At 37.9% G+C, this 15,361-nt stretch overlaps 1 protein-coding gene and 1 non-coding gene across 2 annotated transcripts; both read right to left on the reverse strand.

The window, feature by feature from the left end:
* Nucleotides 1–3,854: 3,854 nt before the first annotated feature.
* Nucleotides 3,855–4,000, reverse strand: LOC123326687. Its single transcript, XR_006541256.1, has one exon. It is a non-coding gene; the product is annotated as a small nucleolar RNA SNORA44 (small nucleolar RNA).
* Nucleotides 4,001–4,096: 96 nt separating this feature from the next.
* On the reverse strand, nt 4,097–4,903 carry LOC110577114 (40S ribosomal protein S4, X isoform-like). The gene is given in 2 exon segments (XM_021686367.2): nt 4,097–4,295; nt 4,297–4,903. Coding segments are annotated over 2 exon segments (789 nt in total). The 5' UTR covers nt 4,887–4,903.
* Between the last annotated feature and the right edge of the window lie 10,458 nt (nt 4,904–15,361).

Consider the following 15,361-nt stretch of genomic DNA (forward strand, 5'->3'; position numbering starts at 1 on the left):
TTCAGGGCACAGTCATGGTTCATGGAAATGCTTGTCACACATCTGGCTTGCTCTTCTCTCCCCTAAACCCCACATACTCTTAGGAGTTGTTTACTGCATAAGAAACCTACAGATAAAAGTAACTCTACATCACTTCAACAAGCTTAATTTTTCAAAAGCTCTGTTTTCACCATAAACACTTTTTTAATGCCACACAAACCTACCTTACTTCATTTTTTAAAAGATTTATTTATTTATTTCAGAGAGAGAGAGAGAGAATGTGCAAGCAGGGGGGAGGGGCAGAGAGAGAGGGAGAGAGAGAAACTCAAGGAGACTCTGTGCTCAGCATGGAGCCTGATGTGGGGCTCGATCTTACAACTCAGATCATGACCTGAGCCGAAACTGAGAGTTGGATGCTCAACTGACTGCACCACCCAGACTCCCCAACCTTACTTCATTTTAATCCTTATACTAACACTGTGAGTAAATTTATAGAGCCTATTGTACATATAAAGAAAATGTAGCTACGTGAGTGTATTAGCCAAGGTTCTGTAGAGGAACAGAGCCAATTAAATACACACACACACACACACACACACACATGGAATAATACATATATATACCAAGAACCTATAATATATTAATTCTAAGGAATTGGCTTTTGTGACTGTGGAGACTGAGGTCCTAAGATCTGCAGCTGGTAAGCTGGAGATCCAGGAGAGCTGATGTGTAGATCTCATCTGAAAATTATCAGGCTGAACACCTAAGAAGAGCTGGTGTTACATTTCAAATCTGAAGGCTGGGAAAAACACAATGTTCCAGCTCAAGGCTGTCAGGCAGGGAGTTCACTCTTATTGGCCTTTTTCTTCTATTCAGGCCTTCAATTGATTGGATGAGGCACACCTCCATTAAGGAGAGAGAAATCTCTTTTCTGAATCTATAGATTCAAGTATTAATCTCACCCAGGGACACTCTCATAGACAACCCAGGTGTTTGGACAACCAGTGGCTTGGTGATGTTGATACATAAAGTGAATCATCAGAGGGAGTTTAAGTAAAAGTTTGTGATCACACAGCTAGATGGTGGTGGGATTGGAATTTGATCCTGATCTGTAAAATGGAAAAGTCTTTGCTTTTAATAACTATGCTACATTATTGGTATTTCCATTCATATCCAGTCAGATACCAGGATCTTCCTGTGCAATGCTTCTTGCTTCTTGTACATTTCTACAACTGTCCCCATTTAGGGCCTCTTTATCTCATGCCCACACCATTGTAATGATCTGCACACTGGTAACCCTTCTTCTAGCCTTCCCCTCAACTTCACACTTCCAGTACCTCTCTTCCAAAGTCACCAGATTAATTTTCTTTCTTTCTTTTTTTTTTTTTTAAAGATTTTATTTATTTATTTGACAGAGAGATAGCGAGAGCAGGAACACAAGCAGGGGCAGTGGGAGAGGGAGAAGCGGGCCTCCCGCCGAGCAGGGAGCCCTATGTGGGACTGGACCCCAGGACCCTGGGATCATGACCTGAGCCGAAGGCAGACACCTAATGACTGAGCCACCCAGGCGCCCACAGATTAATTTTCTTAAACACATTTTGCCATGTCACTTGGTTGCTCAACAGTCTTCATGATTCCCCCAGCATTATGGGCAAAATGTGGACACCTCGACCTGGATGGTAAGGCTCCCATGTCATGGCTCACATTTCCAGCCTTGGCTCCACCTGCTCAGGTGATCGAGTTTCATTTTACTTGGAGCAGGGATTTCAAAGTCTAAGGTGTAAGGCAAAAATTGCACATGGTCAAAATTGCCCTTGAAAATCTTAAATTTTTCTATAAAGTATGGTATACTTTAGTATACCATATAGTTTTATATATGTATATAGTATAGTTTTATATTTATAATATATATTTTAAAGTTTATAACAAATAATTCTTATGGGTACTAATATTTGACACACCCTGATCTAGACTAAAAGGATGAACAAAAGAAGAGTCCATAACAGAAGTTTGGGTGTGCCAGCAAATGTGCTTTGAGATCATTGTTAAGTCCCTGGTAGTGAATTGGGTATCAGTGGAGAATTCTGAAGTATTCCTACTTGCTTCATGGGTGTATTCAATTTGTTAGGTTGGCCAGTCTCTCTAACATTAGTACATGTTAAAGGATTTGTTTGTTGTTGTAGATATTGAATGCAATAGTGTGTGTGTGTGTGTGTGTGTGTCTTTTTGTGTATTGGGGGGAGCGGGGTTGGGGGGGAGAGGGAAGGCCTTTCTAAAGTCATCTGTAAGTGAAATGTACTTAGGACATGACCTCATGCTGCTGCCTTATTTTAGCTATATTTGTGTACAGGTGGTATTTATCCTTTCTTAATTGCTCAAGGGTGCAGGGCTGTAACACATAGTGCTACCTCATGAACCTCCTGATTCCTGTGAACCTCTCTGCCCATAAGAAAGTATTCTGATTGTGGCATGGACTAGATATCTCAAAGGAGACATTAATAGTGGGATTTCTACTTCAATAGACAAGCGATGTCCTGGGACTTTCCAGAAACTCTGCATCTGTAATCTCAAGCTTGTTCATATTTTTTACCATCAGAAGTCATTGACCACATTTCATCTTTCCTCCTCCTCCATTCATGAATATGAGCACACCTCATCATTTCCTTATTGGTGATCAGGAAATCTAAATCTAAATAAATCTAAATTGTTTGACAAAATAATATTTTTTGAGATTTATCTTAATAAGGTAGGAGAAAATGCTTGGATGATATTAACATTACTTAAGGAAAATAGAGCACATTTTTAGTTTCAACTAAAAGCCAGTTGGCCAAGGTACTTTGTGTTACAAAAGAGCCAGGGACTAGAGACATTCTGCTTCTTGCTATGCCACTGACTTCCTGGGGAGACCTTGGGAAAGTCATCCACTCCCATTTACCTTTCATTTTCCATCTTTCATGGAGGAATTAGGTGTTCTCTAAGGTTCTTTCCCATTGTTTTTTTCTGTGATGGCAACATATTCATTAACAAGTGCACCAGATGGTAGGGTGCATCCTTTGCATAGCTCACATTCAGAGAATGACCAGCATTGTTCTTGTTAGGGAGAGCGGTGGAAGAGGATGCTCTGTCCTCATATGTGTTTTTAGAGCATTGGAATGTCTCTATCACAGCCTTGGCAGGATTGATAATATAATACAGGTTTAAATGGAATTATATATGTGAATAACCTTATGAATATATGTACAAAGTGGTGTGTGTGTGTGTGTGTGTGTGTGTGTAAGATGAATTTCTGGATTTTGACTCCTTTCTCCAGTCACTTCCAGCTGGGGATGATTAGCCTACATTTTGCTGCTTTAGTGCATCCAAAACACACTGAAAACAATAAAACCAGAGTTCGAGCCTCTGCCTCTGTCCTTGGCTCTGGGCTGAAAATGGCCCCCACGAGAATGGATAAAACAACCATCCTGAGTTTATCTTTAGACTATCTGAACGATACCTTCTTGTTCAATATAAGCAGGCCTTTTGCTCAAACTCCTATGTCTTTTTTTGAGTTCTTCTATCTTTGGCTTCAAGAAATAAAGAGAAAGAAAAGAGAATAAGGATATGAAAGGGCCAGAGATGATATCCTGACACAAATTCCATTTACAAAAAAATTCATCCGGGAAATGAAAAAAAAAAAAAATGTGTCAGACAGATGCAAGGCAATTCATGACTAAGTCAACTATCCATTTGAAGGAGGATAATGTGAGTAAAATAGAATTTTATTTTATTTTACTTTTTTGCTCTAAACCGAAAAGTTGTTCTAATACACGCATCTACATGGAAGTTTATGGAAACACCCGGACTCAGATACTCAGCTTCCAGCCCATGTCCTGAGCTGTTCTAGGCAAGGTGAGTGGCAGTTGCAGGTATAGGCTGACTTGTGCTGTCAAAGTCTCTCCAGGCTGCTCCTGCATGTGGTTGGAGAGCCCATGGCCACAATGGGCCATGGCCACGATGGGCCATGGCCCTGGGAAACATGCTGAATAGAATTTTATTTTTATTTATTTATTTATTTTTTCATGCTTTATGACCTTTAATAAAGTATAAAGTCTTCCAATCATGTCACCTAGGGACCATTTTACCCGCTGTTCTGTTTGGCCGCCAGTCTCTTGTCTCTCTCTTCAGCAATGGTGAGGTGGATACCCTTTCCATGGGGAAGAGAAATCCATGGTTTGTTGCCTTTGCCAATAACAAAAATTTTGGAGAGTCGGGTGGAAAAGTTGTTGCCGTTGGCGTCTTTCACATGAACCACATCAAACGAACTAGGGTGTCTCTCTATTGGTGATCACACCAATTCTTCCCAGGTTAGCACTCCCAGTCACCATACACAGATTACCAGTATCAAACTTGATGAAATCAGTAATCTTTCCAGTTTCCAAATCAATCTGAATGGTGTCATTCACCTTGATGAGGGGATCAGGATAGCGGATGGTGCAAGCATCATGAATCACCAGATGAGGGATTCCTTTTGTCCCCACGAAGATCTTTCTCACTTTGCACAACTTATACTTGGCCTCCTCAGGTGTAATCCGATGAACAGCAAAGCAACCCTTGGTGTCATAGATCAGATGGAAATTCTCCCCGGTCTTGTCAATGCTGATGACATCCATAAAACCAGCAGGGTAGGTTATATCAGTTCGGACCTTGCCATCAATCTTAATAAAACGCTGCATACAGATCTTCTTTACTTCATCTCCTGTTAGGGCATACTTAAGTCTGTTCCTTAGGAAAATCATGAGAGGGAGACATTCTCTCAGCTTATGGGGACCAGTAGATGGGCAAGGAACAAACACACTGGTCAGTTTATCCAGCATCCAATACTTTGGAGCTGCTACACGCTTCAGATGCTTCTTGGGACCATGAGCCATGGCTGCGCTAGGCACGAAAAGAGCTAGAATTTTATTTTTAAGATTAAAGAGTGTTCACGTTCAGGGAGAGGTTTAGAATTTTAAGGAAATTTAGACTTATTTTATATACTATTTTTATTTTTTAAATTTTTAAAAAATTTTATTTATTTATTTGTAAGAGACAGAGATGGCGAGAGAGGGAACACAAGCAGGAGGAGTGGGAGAGGGAGAAGCAGGCTTCCCGCGGAGCAGGGAGCCCAATGCGGGACTCGATTCCAGGACTCTGGGATCACGACCTGAGCCGAAGGCAGCCGCTTAACCGACTGAGCCACCCAGGCATCCCTATACTATTTTTAAAGTGATAAATAAGGACGGGCCTGTTTTATGAAAGTAACCTAAAACTTTAGAATGCCTTATAACGTCCTTCAGCTGAAGTTTAGCTATCTTACATTCTAATCTGCAAATACAAGGGAAAGTTAAAGTCTAAGTGTGGAGGAAAATGATTTTTTAAAATAAAGTTTAGTTAGTAATTTACCTGTGCTAATCTTTTCTTTCTCTTTAAAGCCATGAATCTGCTCATTATACTTTTCAGTTGGAAACAAAAATCATTTCTTACTGTCGTATTTATTGTACTTTTCAATGTTAAAACAATACAACCTTCAAAATGCCAAGCTGTACAAAGAAATATTGCACCAAAATAGTTAGAAAGTGTGTATGAGATACTAAAACATCTGGATTAAAAAAAAAAAGAAACATTAAATCAACTGTCAGGCAACTGTTTTATGTCTCCAATGTTAAATACCTGTTTGTTTGTTTTTTTCTTGGAAACATCTGAATGTTTCTTGGCATGCTGAAAAAACTTGCTATTGGTTGAAGGATCTTTTATGCTGTATCTGAATGCATCAGGATAGCTTCTGTGTAGGATCAGGATTGAAAGATAATGATTGCTCTGATAATGAGGTTTATCTCTGAGCACAGAGGTTGAGAGAGAAGGGCTTTCTAGTTGTTTTAAGATCATTAGAAACACCTTGACAATCATGCATATATATCCCTTCATTAACTTCTTCCTTTTCCTAGTCAACTCATACTGCTCCTTATCCTACAACCCCAACCCCAACCCAAACACACACTTAACTTGGCTCTCACTGGTGGGCTTTAACTGAGAAAGCTGATTGAGAATAGCTATCAGGTTTTCCCTATCGGTGTATGGGGTCCATTTTAATCCCAAAGAAGAAAACTGTCTGCTGGGGTGTCAATGATATTTACCAGGAAGCTTCCCAGGGGAGGAGGATGGTATTGAATTTACCGGGAAGCCATCACTAGGATTCTGTCACTAGGAAGAGACTATGAAACCAGCTGGGTACCCCATAGAATTCACTTTCAGGGAGCCAGCTGGAGGACCTGTAAAATGTTCTTCTGCAGGTAGCTGCTTGGAGTGAATTTCACTGGGCGTCCTGACTACCAGCCCAGTGCAACAGGAGCAGGAAAAATTAACATACCAGAACCAGGAGGAAAAAAAACCTTCTCCTCCAGGGTCCCTCGTATGTCCTCTATTGACAGAGTCAGTGTTGTGCCAACTGGCAAGGGAGAAATGTTTCAGTATCACAAGCAGCCAATGAAGGGTTGATTTGGAACTGAGAGGCAATAAGCTAATAACTAGCACATTCCTCCTTGTTACAGGTGCTGAAATCAGGTTTGAATGTAGTGGAATCAAAGAAAAAGAAATCACAAACCAGGATCATGTAGCCTTACAGTGTTACTCAAAAGATCAGTTCGATCTTCACTGCTTCTATGATTTAGGTTATAAGATGTTTATACATTCTCTGTATCTTTGCATATAAGATATTACGAACCAAAGGACAAACCACTGAGGACCATGATGGTACCATCATGATAGAAAATCAGTGCCAGTTAGACTATGACATGTCATTGATAGGAATCTGCATCCTAGTTTCTGAGACATTAAAATGTAAAATAAGATCTTAGGAATTTAAGGTCTTTATTTTCTTAGAATCAATAAAATACAACTTAAAAAGATTATAGCTTTAGGCAGTTACCTCAACAAATGGTCTCTCATCTCCCTTTTTCCTTGCCCTTCTACTTATTCAAATCTTAATAATCTTTCTATATGTAGCATTTCTCCCACCTCCATGAAGACTTTGATACTTTGTCTTCCACTTTTCTCATTCCATATAAAGTTGTCTTCTGAGTATACTTAATATATTGACTCATATTATTCCCTAGTTGTTTCATGTGTGATAGACTCATCTCCCCACCTCCGCTGTAAATTCCTTGAGGAATCTTATTTGCAATTTTTATACATTTGTATAAAAATTTTGATTGATTCAATCAATAGCTCTGGTCAGCAAGGTAAAAACATTCTCAACCTGGGGATTAAAAATAAGTAGCCCAATCATGTCAATATTTGTGAAGATTCTTAGTTCTACTTGACTTCATACTTCAAAATGTGGTTGGTTGAGAAATTCTGGCAATCATAAATGTTTACAATTAATTTGCACAGGAATTGAATTTCGGTTCATATTTTCAAAGGAAAAGCCAGAGCATGGTAATATAAGATGAGCGTATGTTTGAACTTAGGCTGAATTGAGAAGCTCCTTTAGATCTTCCGCAAACATTTTTGCTTAAGTCTCTGGAATGTATATTGTTACCTTGGAAATTAACTCAAGCTCAGTGCATCTTCCTTTTCCTGAGATCCAGGTCGAAGGTAATTTTCTTGGGCCAGCAGGTGCAACTTGACACTAAGGTCATTTCAAGCATCTCTATTAGCAAAGACATTTCCAAAGGCAGGGAAAGAAACTGATATGTGGCTTTTCTCACTAGAAAAATTCCTTGCAACAAGTCACATTGGAGGAAAACATATTTAAAAGGATATCATTTTGTAAGAACAAATTCAAGCATTTGCAGTGGTGATGGGGGGAGGTTGTTTTGCAATTTAATTTCCTACTATAAGAGTACAGCTCAAAATCTGACAACTATACATAAACCTTATGAAAGGTCTTTTGGACAGCAAAGGACAGTAAAGGAGCAAATGAGGGAGAAAAAAAATTATCAAGTGTTTCACCTCAGTAGTGAATTAATCTCTTGAATTACTTTCTTGCAGAGGCAGACCATAACTCTGGGGTAAAGTTGGTGTTCCTCTGTTGCTCTCCTATTTTCCCCCATTAAATATGTTGTTTATTTAATAAGATTGCTGAATTTGAAGATTTGGGGGGGGTGGGTCTTGTATTGCACCCATAATTTCATTGGGCCTTCCTTCTTGCTGATTATGCTGTTGGCAGCCCTATCTCTCTCCTGAGAAAAGAGGGTTGGGAAGTATAAGCATTTCTAATGCTATTTTGATTCCTTTAGCCTGGGGATTTTAAAAAATAAGTATTTTGAACAAGCTTTATTAGAGTTTAATTTTGGGAATAGAAGATTTAGGATGGTGAGAAGCTACCCCAGTGAAAATGATCCCTTCATTTCATTCTGACTTGAATTATGTGAAAATCTTAACTTTGAAAATTTAAGGAAAAGTTGTTGGAAGAAGACTCTGGATTGTTAGATAAAGCTCATTTAAAAGTTTTTCCAGGTTATTTGTTCTAGTTCACCAAAATTTTATTTATTTTTTACTCGTGGTTATATTCTGGGTCACCGTATACTATAAAGATAGATGGTGAGGCTGGTCTCTTGGTTTGTGATACTAGCTAAAATGTCAGTAACAGCCCAAAGATCTATCACATTTCACCATCTCTCTATGCCTGAGATGGCCAGTATCTGACATCTATCGTTCTCCACTCATAATGTCTTCACGTAAGAGATATTAGATGTTACTGTTTTTTCCCTCAATGCCTGGGTGCAGACTTAGTCTTTCTCAGCACAGAGTCCCAGGAAGCCACTCCTGATCAACTGGAGTTGGCCAGCAAGAGGACAATTGTTAGCTATCTTTGTAGTATCTAGTGAGGCATTTGGGGCGGGGTGGTAATGGTGGTGGTGGTGATAACAACCGTGGTAAATGCTTCAAAGTTTATAATGTACTCTCGTAGATACTTACTACATTTGATGAAAGCATTCTCTAAGAGGTGCAAATGAAGAAATGAAATATGTATACTTTGCTTAAATTTACTCAAACCCAGGACTTTAAATTTTTTTCATTTTTGCACATTTCTCTGGTACATTTGGAAACTGACAGATGAAGCAGTCTTTCCCAGAGCTGCATTTTCAGGCCCCTCCATAATAGGCTGGAGAAAGAAGGGGCAGTTTCTGAAAAAATAGAACCACCGTGTCTCCTCCTCACTGCCCTTTAACATGTGTTTGACCCCCACCAATGGATCATTGCTTGAGGAAACAACACAGCCTATCAAAAAGGTCACTGAACAAATTGGTAGGATGTGAAAATGCCAGGACACACTGGGGGACCTTCAAAAGTTGAGGGCCAAAAAGTATTTACCTCTTTCAGTTTGTTTGAATATATGGGGGCAAAAGCTGTGTTCAGTGGCAGGCAAGAAGGAGCCAGAATCAGAAGCTCTGGGGACGCCTGGGTGGCTCAGTTAGTTAGGCAGCTGCCTTCGGCTCGGGTCATGATCCCAGGGTCCTAGAATCGAGTCCAGCATCAGGCGCCTTGCTCAGTGAGGAGCCTGCTTCTCCCTCTGCCTCTGCCTGCTCGGCCTATCACTGACCCTGCTTGTGCGTGCTCTCTCTGACAAATAAATAAAATCTATAAAATTAAATAATAAAAAAGAAGCTCTTGATGGCAGAACTAGCTCCACCTCTCACTGAATCTCTCTCACAACTGGTAGATTGGAATACACAGAAGTGGATATAATTCCTAATTTACATTATCCAATGAAGCAGTATTTAGTTAAAAAAAAAGAAACCTTTGTAAGTTGTAAATTGCTATGAAAATGTTAATTATGGTTATTACTTTGTGGTATCTTTGGCAGCATCAGTAAATGATGCTTCTCTGCTTTGTACTCCATCTCTTGCAAATAATTCTTAAAACCTAATAAAAATGCTATTGCTTTTGCCTCAAGATCTAGCATCAGCTCAAATATAGTGTCATCTAAATTTATATGAGAAAAAAGATTTTTTTCCTATTAATTTCTCATTTTCAAAGAAAGACAAATGATTCCCTTCCCAACCTAGCCTCTCCTCAAAAAAAATAATAAAATAAAATAAAATCCCTCCCCACAGAAGTTTCTAAGTTTCTAAATACATCATTTATGCTGACTCATGTATCAACTAGTGGCCCTAAAACATATACATCCAGATTAATGGGGCCTACAGTGTTTTCTCCAAAAACACTTGCTTGGATAAATAATCCATACTTCCAGAGAGCTGGCTTAGAACAAATTAACAGCAAGTCTCAAAAGAAATCTCCATTCTATAATATGGAAAACTTTGTTGCTTCAAATGACAGGCTTTTATTTATTTATTTATTTATTTATTTATTTATTTATTTATGGCTTAAACAACAGAAACTTATCTAGAATTTGGAAGTCCAAGTTCAAGGTTTTGGCAGGATTATTTTTTTCTGAGGCCTCTCTCCTTGGCCTCCATCTCCCTGTGTCCTCATGTGGTCCTACCTCTCTACCTTTTTATCTTGATGAAGTCCCAATAGTTCATTTTTGCTTTTGTTTCCCTTGCCTTTAGAGACGTGTCTTGCAAGATGTTGTGGCCAAGGTCAAAGAGGTTACTGTCTGTGTTCTCTAGGATTTTGATGGATTTCTGTCTCACATTTAGCTCTTCCATCCATTTTGAGTTTATTTTTATGTGTGTATGGTGTAAGAGAATGGTCCATTTTCATTCTTCTGCATGTGGCTGTCCAATTTTCACAGCACCATTTATTGAAGAGACTGTCTTTTTTTCCCATTGGATATTCTTTCCAGGTTTGTCAAAGATTAGTTGACCATAGAGTTGAGGGTGCCTTTCTGGCCTCTCTGTTCTGTTCCATTGGTCTATGTGAAATGACAGGGTTAAAAGTTTTTACAGATTAAGGTCTCATACCCTGAATATTTCAGTTTCGAGTAGAATACTCCTATATTTAGGCTCCTATATTTCTTGTGCTTTCGTGTCATCCACTTTACTAATTTAGAAATGTTGATCTTAATTTACACACTTTTATATAAACAAACTCCAGTGTAAGGAGCATGGGGCTTAGAATAAAAAGACGTGGATTTAAATCTCAACTTTATCATCTAAGAGGAGTTTATTGAGAAAAGTGTGTGACAAAGCTCTTTACATTTTAAAACTCTTTGTCATTCTTAGCTATTATTATTTGTGATAGGTAGGTGGGAAGGTTACTTTAAGTGAAAAATTAGAGAGGTCTTTCAAAGCACTTATATAGAAAGGCTATATATATTTTCCCCTACCCATTATAGGAGGTACAATTCTGAGCTTGTAAGGGCAGCTATCAAGGTGAGCAATTTTGCATTTGACCTTTAAAAATATAGCACATTCTCACAAAGGAGTTGGGGCATAAAATATCCAACCCTGAAATAGGAAAATTATGTGGGTGATGATGCTCAAGTACAATCTCTGTAAGGTTCAAAAAGATACAACATATGCATTCTGCATATGAAGCCATTTGCATGCTTTCTAAAGCTCATGGCAGTATTTGGGCTTGTTGACTATTTGTAAGCCTGTATCCTTCAGGGATAAATAAGGAAGTACTATGAGGCTATGTTAAATAATCCTTTTTGTTTTTGCTATTCACAATCATCAAACAGCAGTAGAATCTGTTACTGAAAATGTAAGTAAGATCAATCACTGCGTGTGCTGCCAGACTGCTTTCTAGAACCATAGGACACAAAGACAAAGTCATGCAGAATTGTAAACAGCCATTAAATTAATTTCCCCAGTGATGAAATCAAATGAGGCACCAGAAGCAGAGTGACAAATCATTTTAGGATTGGAAAGAAAAACAATGTTAGCTTCACAATGAATAACCCTTTGAAAGCCATCTTTAGAAAGGTTATTTCAAGACAGGTATATCTGAAAACATATCCAAGTTTATATACTTGTTTGTGCATGTGTGTGTGTGTGTGTGTACAGGAAGAAAAAAGAGAAAGAGAGAGAGAAATTGGGGGTGGATGGAGAAAGAGAGAATGATTTCTCTCAATCTGTAACACACACACACACTCACAACTTTTTCAGCAGTTCTCCTAAATTACTGCATTAAAACTATGTTCTTCCAGTTACTCATATATTCTACTTAAATTATGATTTCAGAAGTAGAGATTTTTAGGAGATGATGAGATATACTAATAATTTATGGCAACATTACCCAGTTCTGTCTCAACCCATTTCCTTCTTGTTTCAGAAGGTAACATCCCGTAATAGAAGGGATCATCAGAAAGTTTAGTATTAACATGTCTAGAGAGTATCCAGACTGTCCAATGAATATTTTTCAAGGGTTAATTTTTTTTTTCTCCACAACAATAAGCCTATTAGGAGCCAAGTAACTGGAAGGATAAAACCCCATGATGATCAACTCATGACCCTGGGGTAGCGGGATTCCAAACGAATAGTCTTGCAGAGGCCATGGGCAGGTTTAAAGCGTCAGAATGACATAATCTGTTATACATTTAAGAGATCATTGTGCCCTTTGACCAGTATCTCCTCATTTTCCTCACTCCCCAGCCCCTGGTAACCATCATTCTATTCTTTATTTCTACGAGATTGGCTTTTTTAGATCCTGCTTGCAAGTGATATCATAGAGTGTTTTTCCTGACCTGTTTCATTTAGCACAATGCCCTCAAGGTCCATCCATGATATGGCAAATGGCCAAAAAATATTCATATATAGTGAAATGTATATATACATATAATGATAGTGATAAATATGATATATAATAATAGTGATATATATATATATATTTGAATTGATATATATATATCAGTCACACATCACATCTTCTTTATCCATTCATCCACTGATGGACATTTAGCTATTTCCATTTTTGGCTAAACATGAGAATGCAGATATCTCTTTGATATAGTTTTCATTTCCTTTGGCTCTATACTCAGAAATGGGATGGCAGGTTAGTTGGTTAAGTTTATTCCTAAGTATTTTATTGTTTTTGATACTATTGGGAATGAGATTGTTTTCTTTATTTATTCTTCATATGTTCGTCCTATTTTTAAATTTTTAAGCAACTTTTTCCCATAGCATGTGCACCAGTGTACATTCCTACAACTGTCCAAAAAATTTTTCCTTTCTCCATATCCTTGCCAGCACTTGTTATTTCTTGTCACTTTTATTATAGCCATTCTAACATTTTACTGATGATTAGTGATGTTGAGCACATTTTCATGTAACTTTTGGCCATTTGTATATCTTCTTTGGAAAAATGTCTCTTCAGTTCCTCTGCCCATTTTTAATCAGATTGTCTTTTTGCTATTGAGTCATTTGTCTTCTTTATATATTTTGAATATTAACCCCTTATCAGATATATGATTTGTAGGTATCTTCTCTCATTCCATTGCTTACCATTTCATTTTGTTGAGGGTTTCCTTTGCTGTGTAGATGTTTTTAAATTTGATGTAGTCACACCTGTTTATTTTTGCTTTTGTTGCTTTGACTTTTGGTGTCATATCCAAAAAAATCATTGCTGACACTAATGTTAAGGATCGTACCCCCTATGTTTTCTTCTAGCAATTTATGGTGGTCTTACATTCAAATCTTTAATCCATTTTTAGTTGATTTTTGTGCATGGTGTAAGATAGGCATCCAGTTTCATTATTTTGCAGGTGGCTATCCAGTTTTCCCACTATCATTTATTGAAGAGACTATTTTTTCCCCATGGCTTATTCTTGGCCCCCTTGTCAAGTATTAGTTGATTGTTATGTGGGGGTATTTGGGGGATCTGGATTCTCTTCTATTGGTCTGTATATCTGTTTTTATGCCAGCACCGTACGGTTTTGATTACTGTAGCTTTGTAGTATAGCTTGAAATCAGGAACTATGATGCCTCCAGCTTTGTTTTGCTTTCTCAGGATTGCTTTGACTATTCAGGATTTTTTGTGGTTCCATACAAATTTTAGGATTGTTTTCTCTATTTCTGTGAAAAACACAATTGGAATTTTGATGGGGATTGTACTGAATCTATAGATGGCTTTGGGTAGTATGGACATTTTAACCATATTAATTCTTCCAATGCATGAGCATGGGATATCTTTCCATTTTTTGTGTGTCTGTGTGTGTGTTTGTCTTCTTCAACTTCTTTCATCAAAGAATTATGTTTTCAGTGTATAGCTCTTTCACCTCCTTGGTTAAGTTTATTCCTAAGTATTTTATTGTTTTTGATACTATTGGGAATGAGATTGTTTTCTTTATTTATTCTTCAGATATTTCATTGTAGTTAAAAGATGAATAAGTACTGTGTATTTAATGCACAGCATTGTGATTATAGTTAACAATAATGTGTTATATATTTGAAAGCTGTTAAGAGAGCATATCCTAAATGTTCACATCATAAAAAAGAGATGGTAATTATGTGATGTGATGGAGGTCTTAGCTAATACAGTCATGGTAATCACTTTGCAATGTAGAAATGAATCAATTCAACACATTGTACAACAAACTAAATGTTATATGTCAATTATATCTCCATAAATCTGAAAAAAAAATAGAGATTAATGTGGCTGCTTTGTGGAGAAAAACCATTAGAGGGAAAAAGGTGCAGCAAAGAGAGCAGTTCGTAGGGTGTTTTTGTATTCCAGTTGGGAGACTCAGACTTGGATTGGGTGATGCACATGAAACTGATGTGAAATGGTTGGGTCCTGAATAATTGTTGGAGACAGTGCTGCCAGGACTTGGTAATGGTTTGGAAGTGGAAAATAAAGGAAAGGGAGGAATCAAACATGACTCTTAGGTTTTAGAATTGAACAACTGGATGAATGGTGGTGCCATTTATTGAGATGGGAAGAGCTTTCTGGAGAGGGATGAATTGGGTGGGGCAAGCAGTTGTTCTCTTTGGTGACATTCAATTTCACTTGCTTATTAAACATCCAAATGGCAATGGCAGTAGACAGTTTTATATCTGATTTTAGTGTGTCTTAGAATTCTGAACTTTCACTCACTGCTTTATAAAAGTAACATTAATTAAGTTGGGATCTGGCAAATAGAAAGTAGCTCACAGCTCAGTAAAATTCAAGTTCTTAGATTAGCATTCAAGACTTCTCTTTGCCTACTTTCTTAAACTCATCAATCTCTATTTCTCTTTCATGATCGATACAATAGGCATACCAAGTTATTTATAGTTCCCCAGACACACTATGATGACATACACTTCCCTGACTTTGTTTGTGTTCCAGATTGCAATTCCCTTTTTCCCTCTTTCCATCTGGCTAATTCCTTTTTTTTTTTTTTTTGAAGATTTTATTTATTTATTTAACTGACACAGAGAGAGAGACAGCTAGAGAAAGAACACAAGCAGGGGGAGTGGGAGAGGGAGAAGCAGGCTTCCTGCCAAGCACGGAGCCCGATGCGGGGCTTGAT

The sequence above is a fragment of the Neomonachus schauinslandi genome, chromosome 14, assembly GCF_002201575.2.
Source record: "Neomonachus schauinslandi chromosome 14, ASM220157v2, whole genome shotgun sequence".
Classification (NCBI taxonomy): domain Eukaryota; kingdom Metazoa; phylum Chordata; class Mammalia; order Carnivora; family Phocidae; genus Neomonachus; species Neomonachus schauinslandi.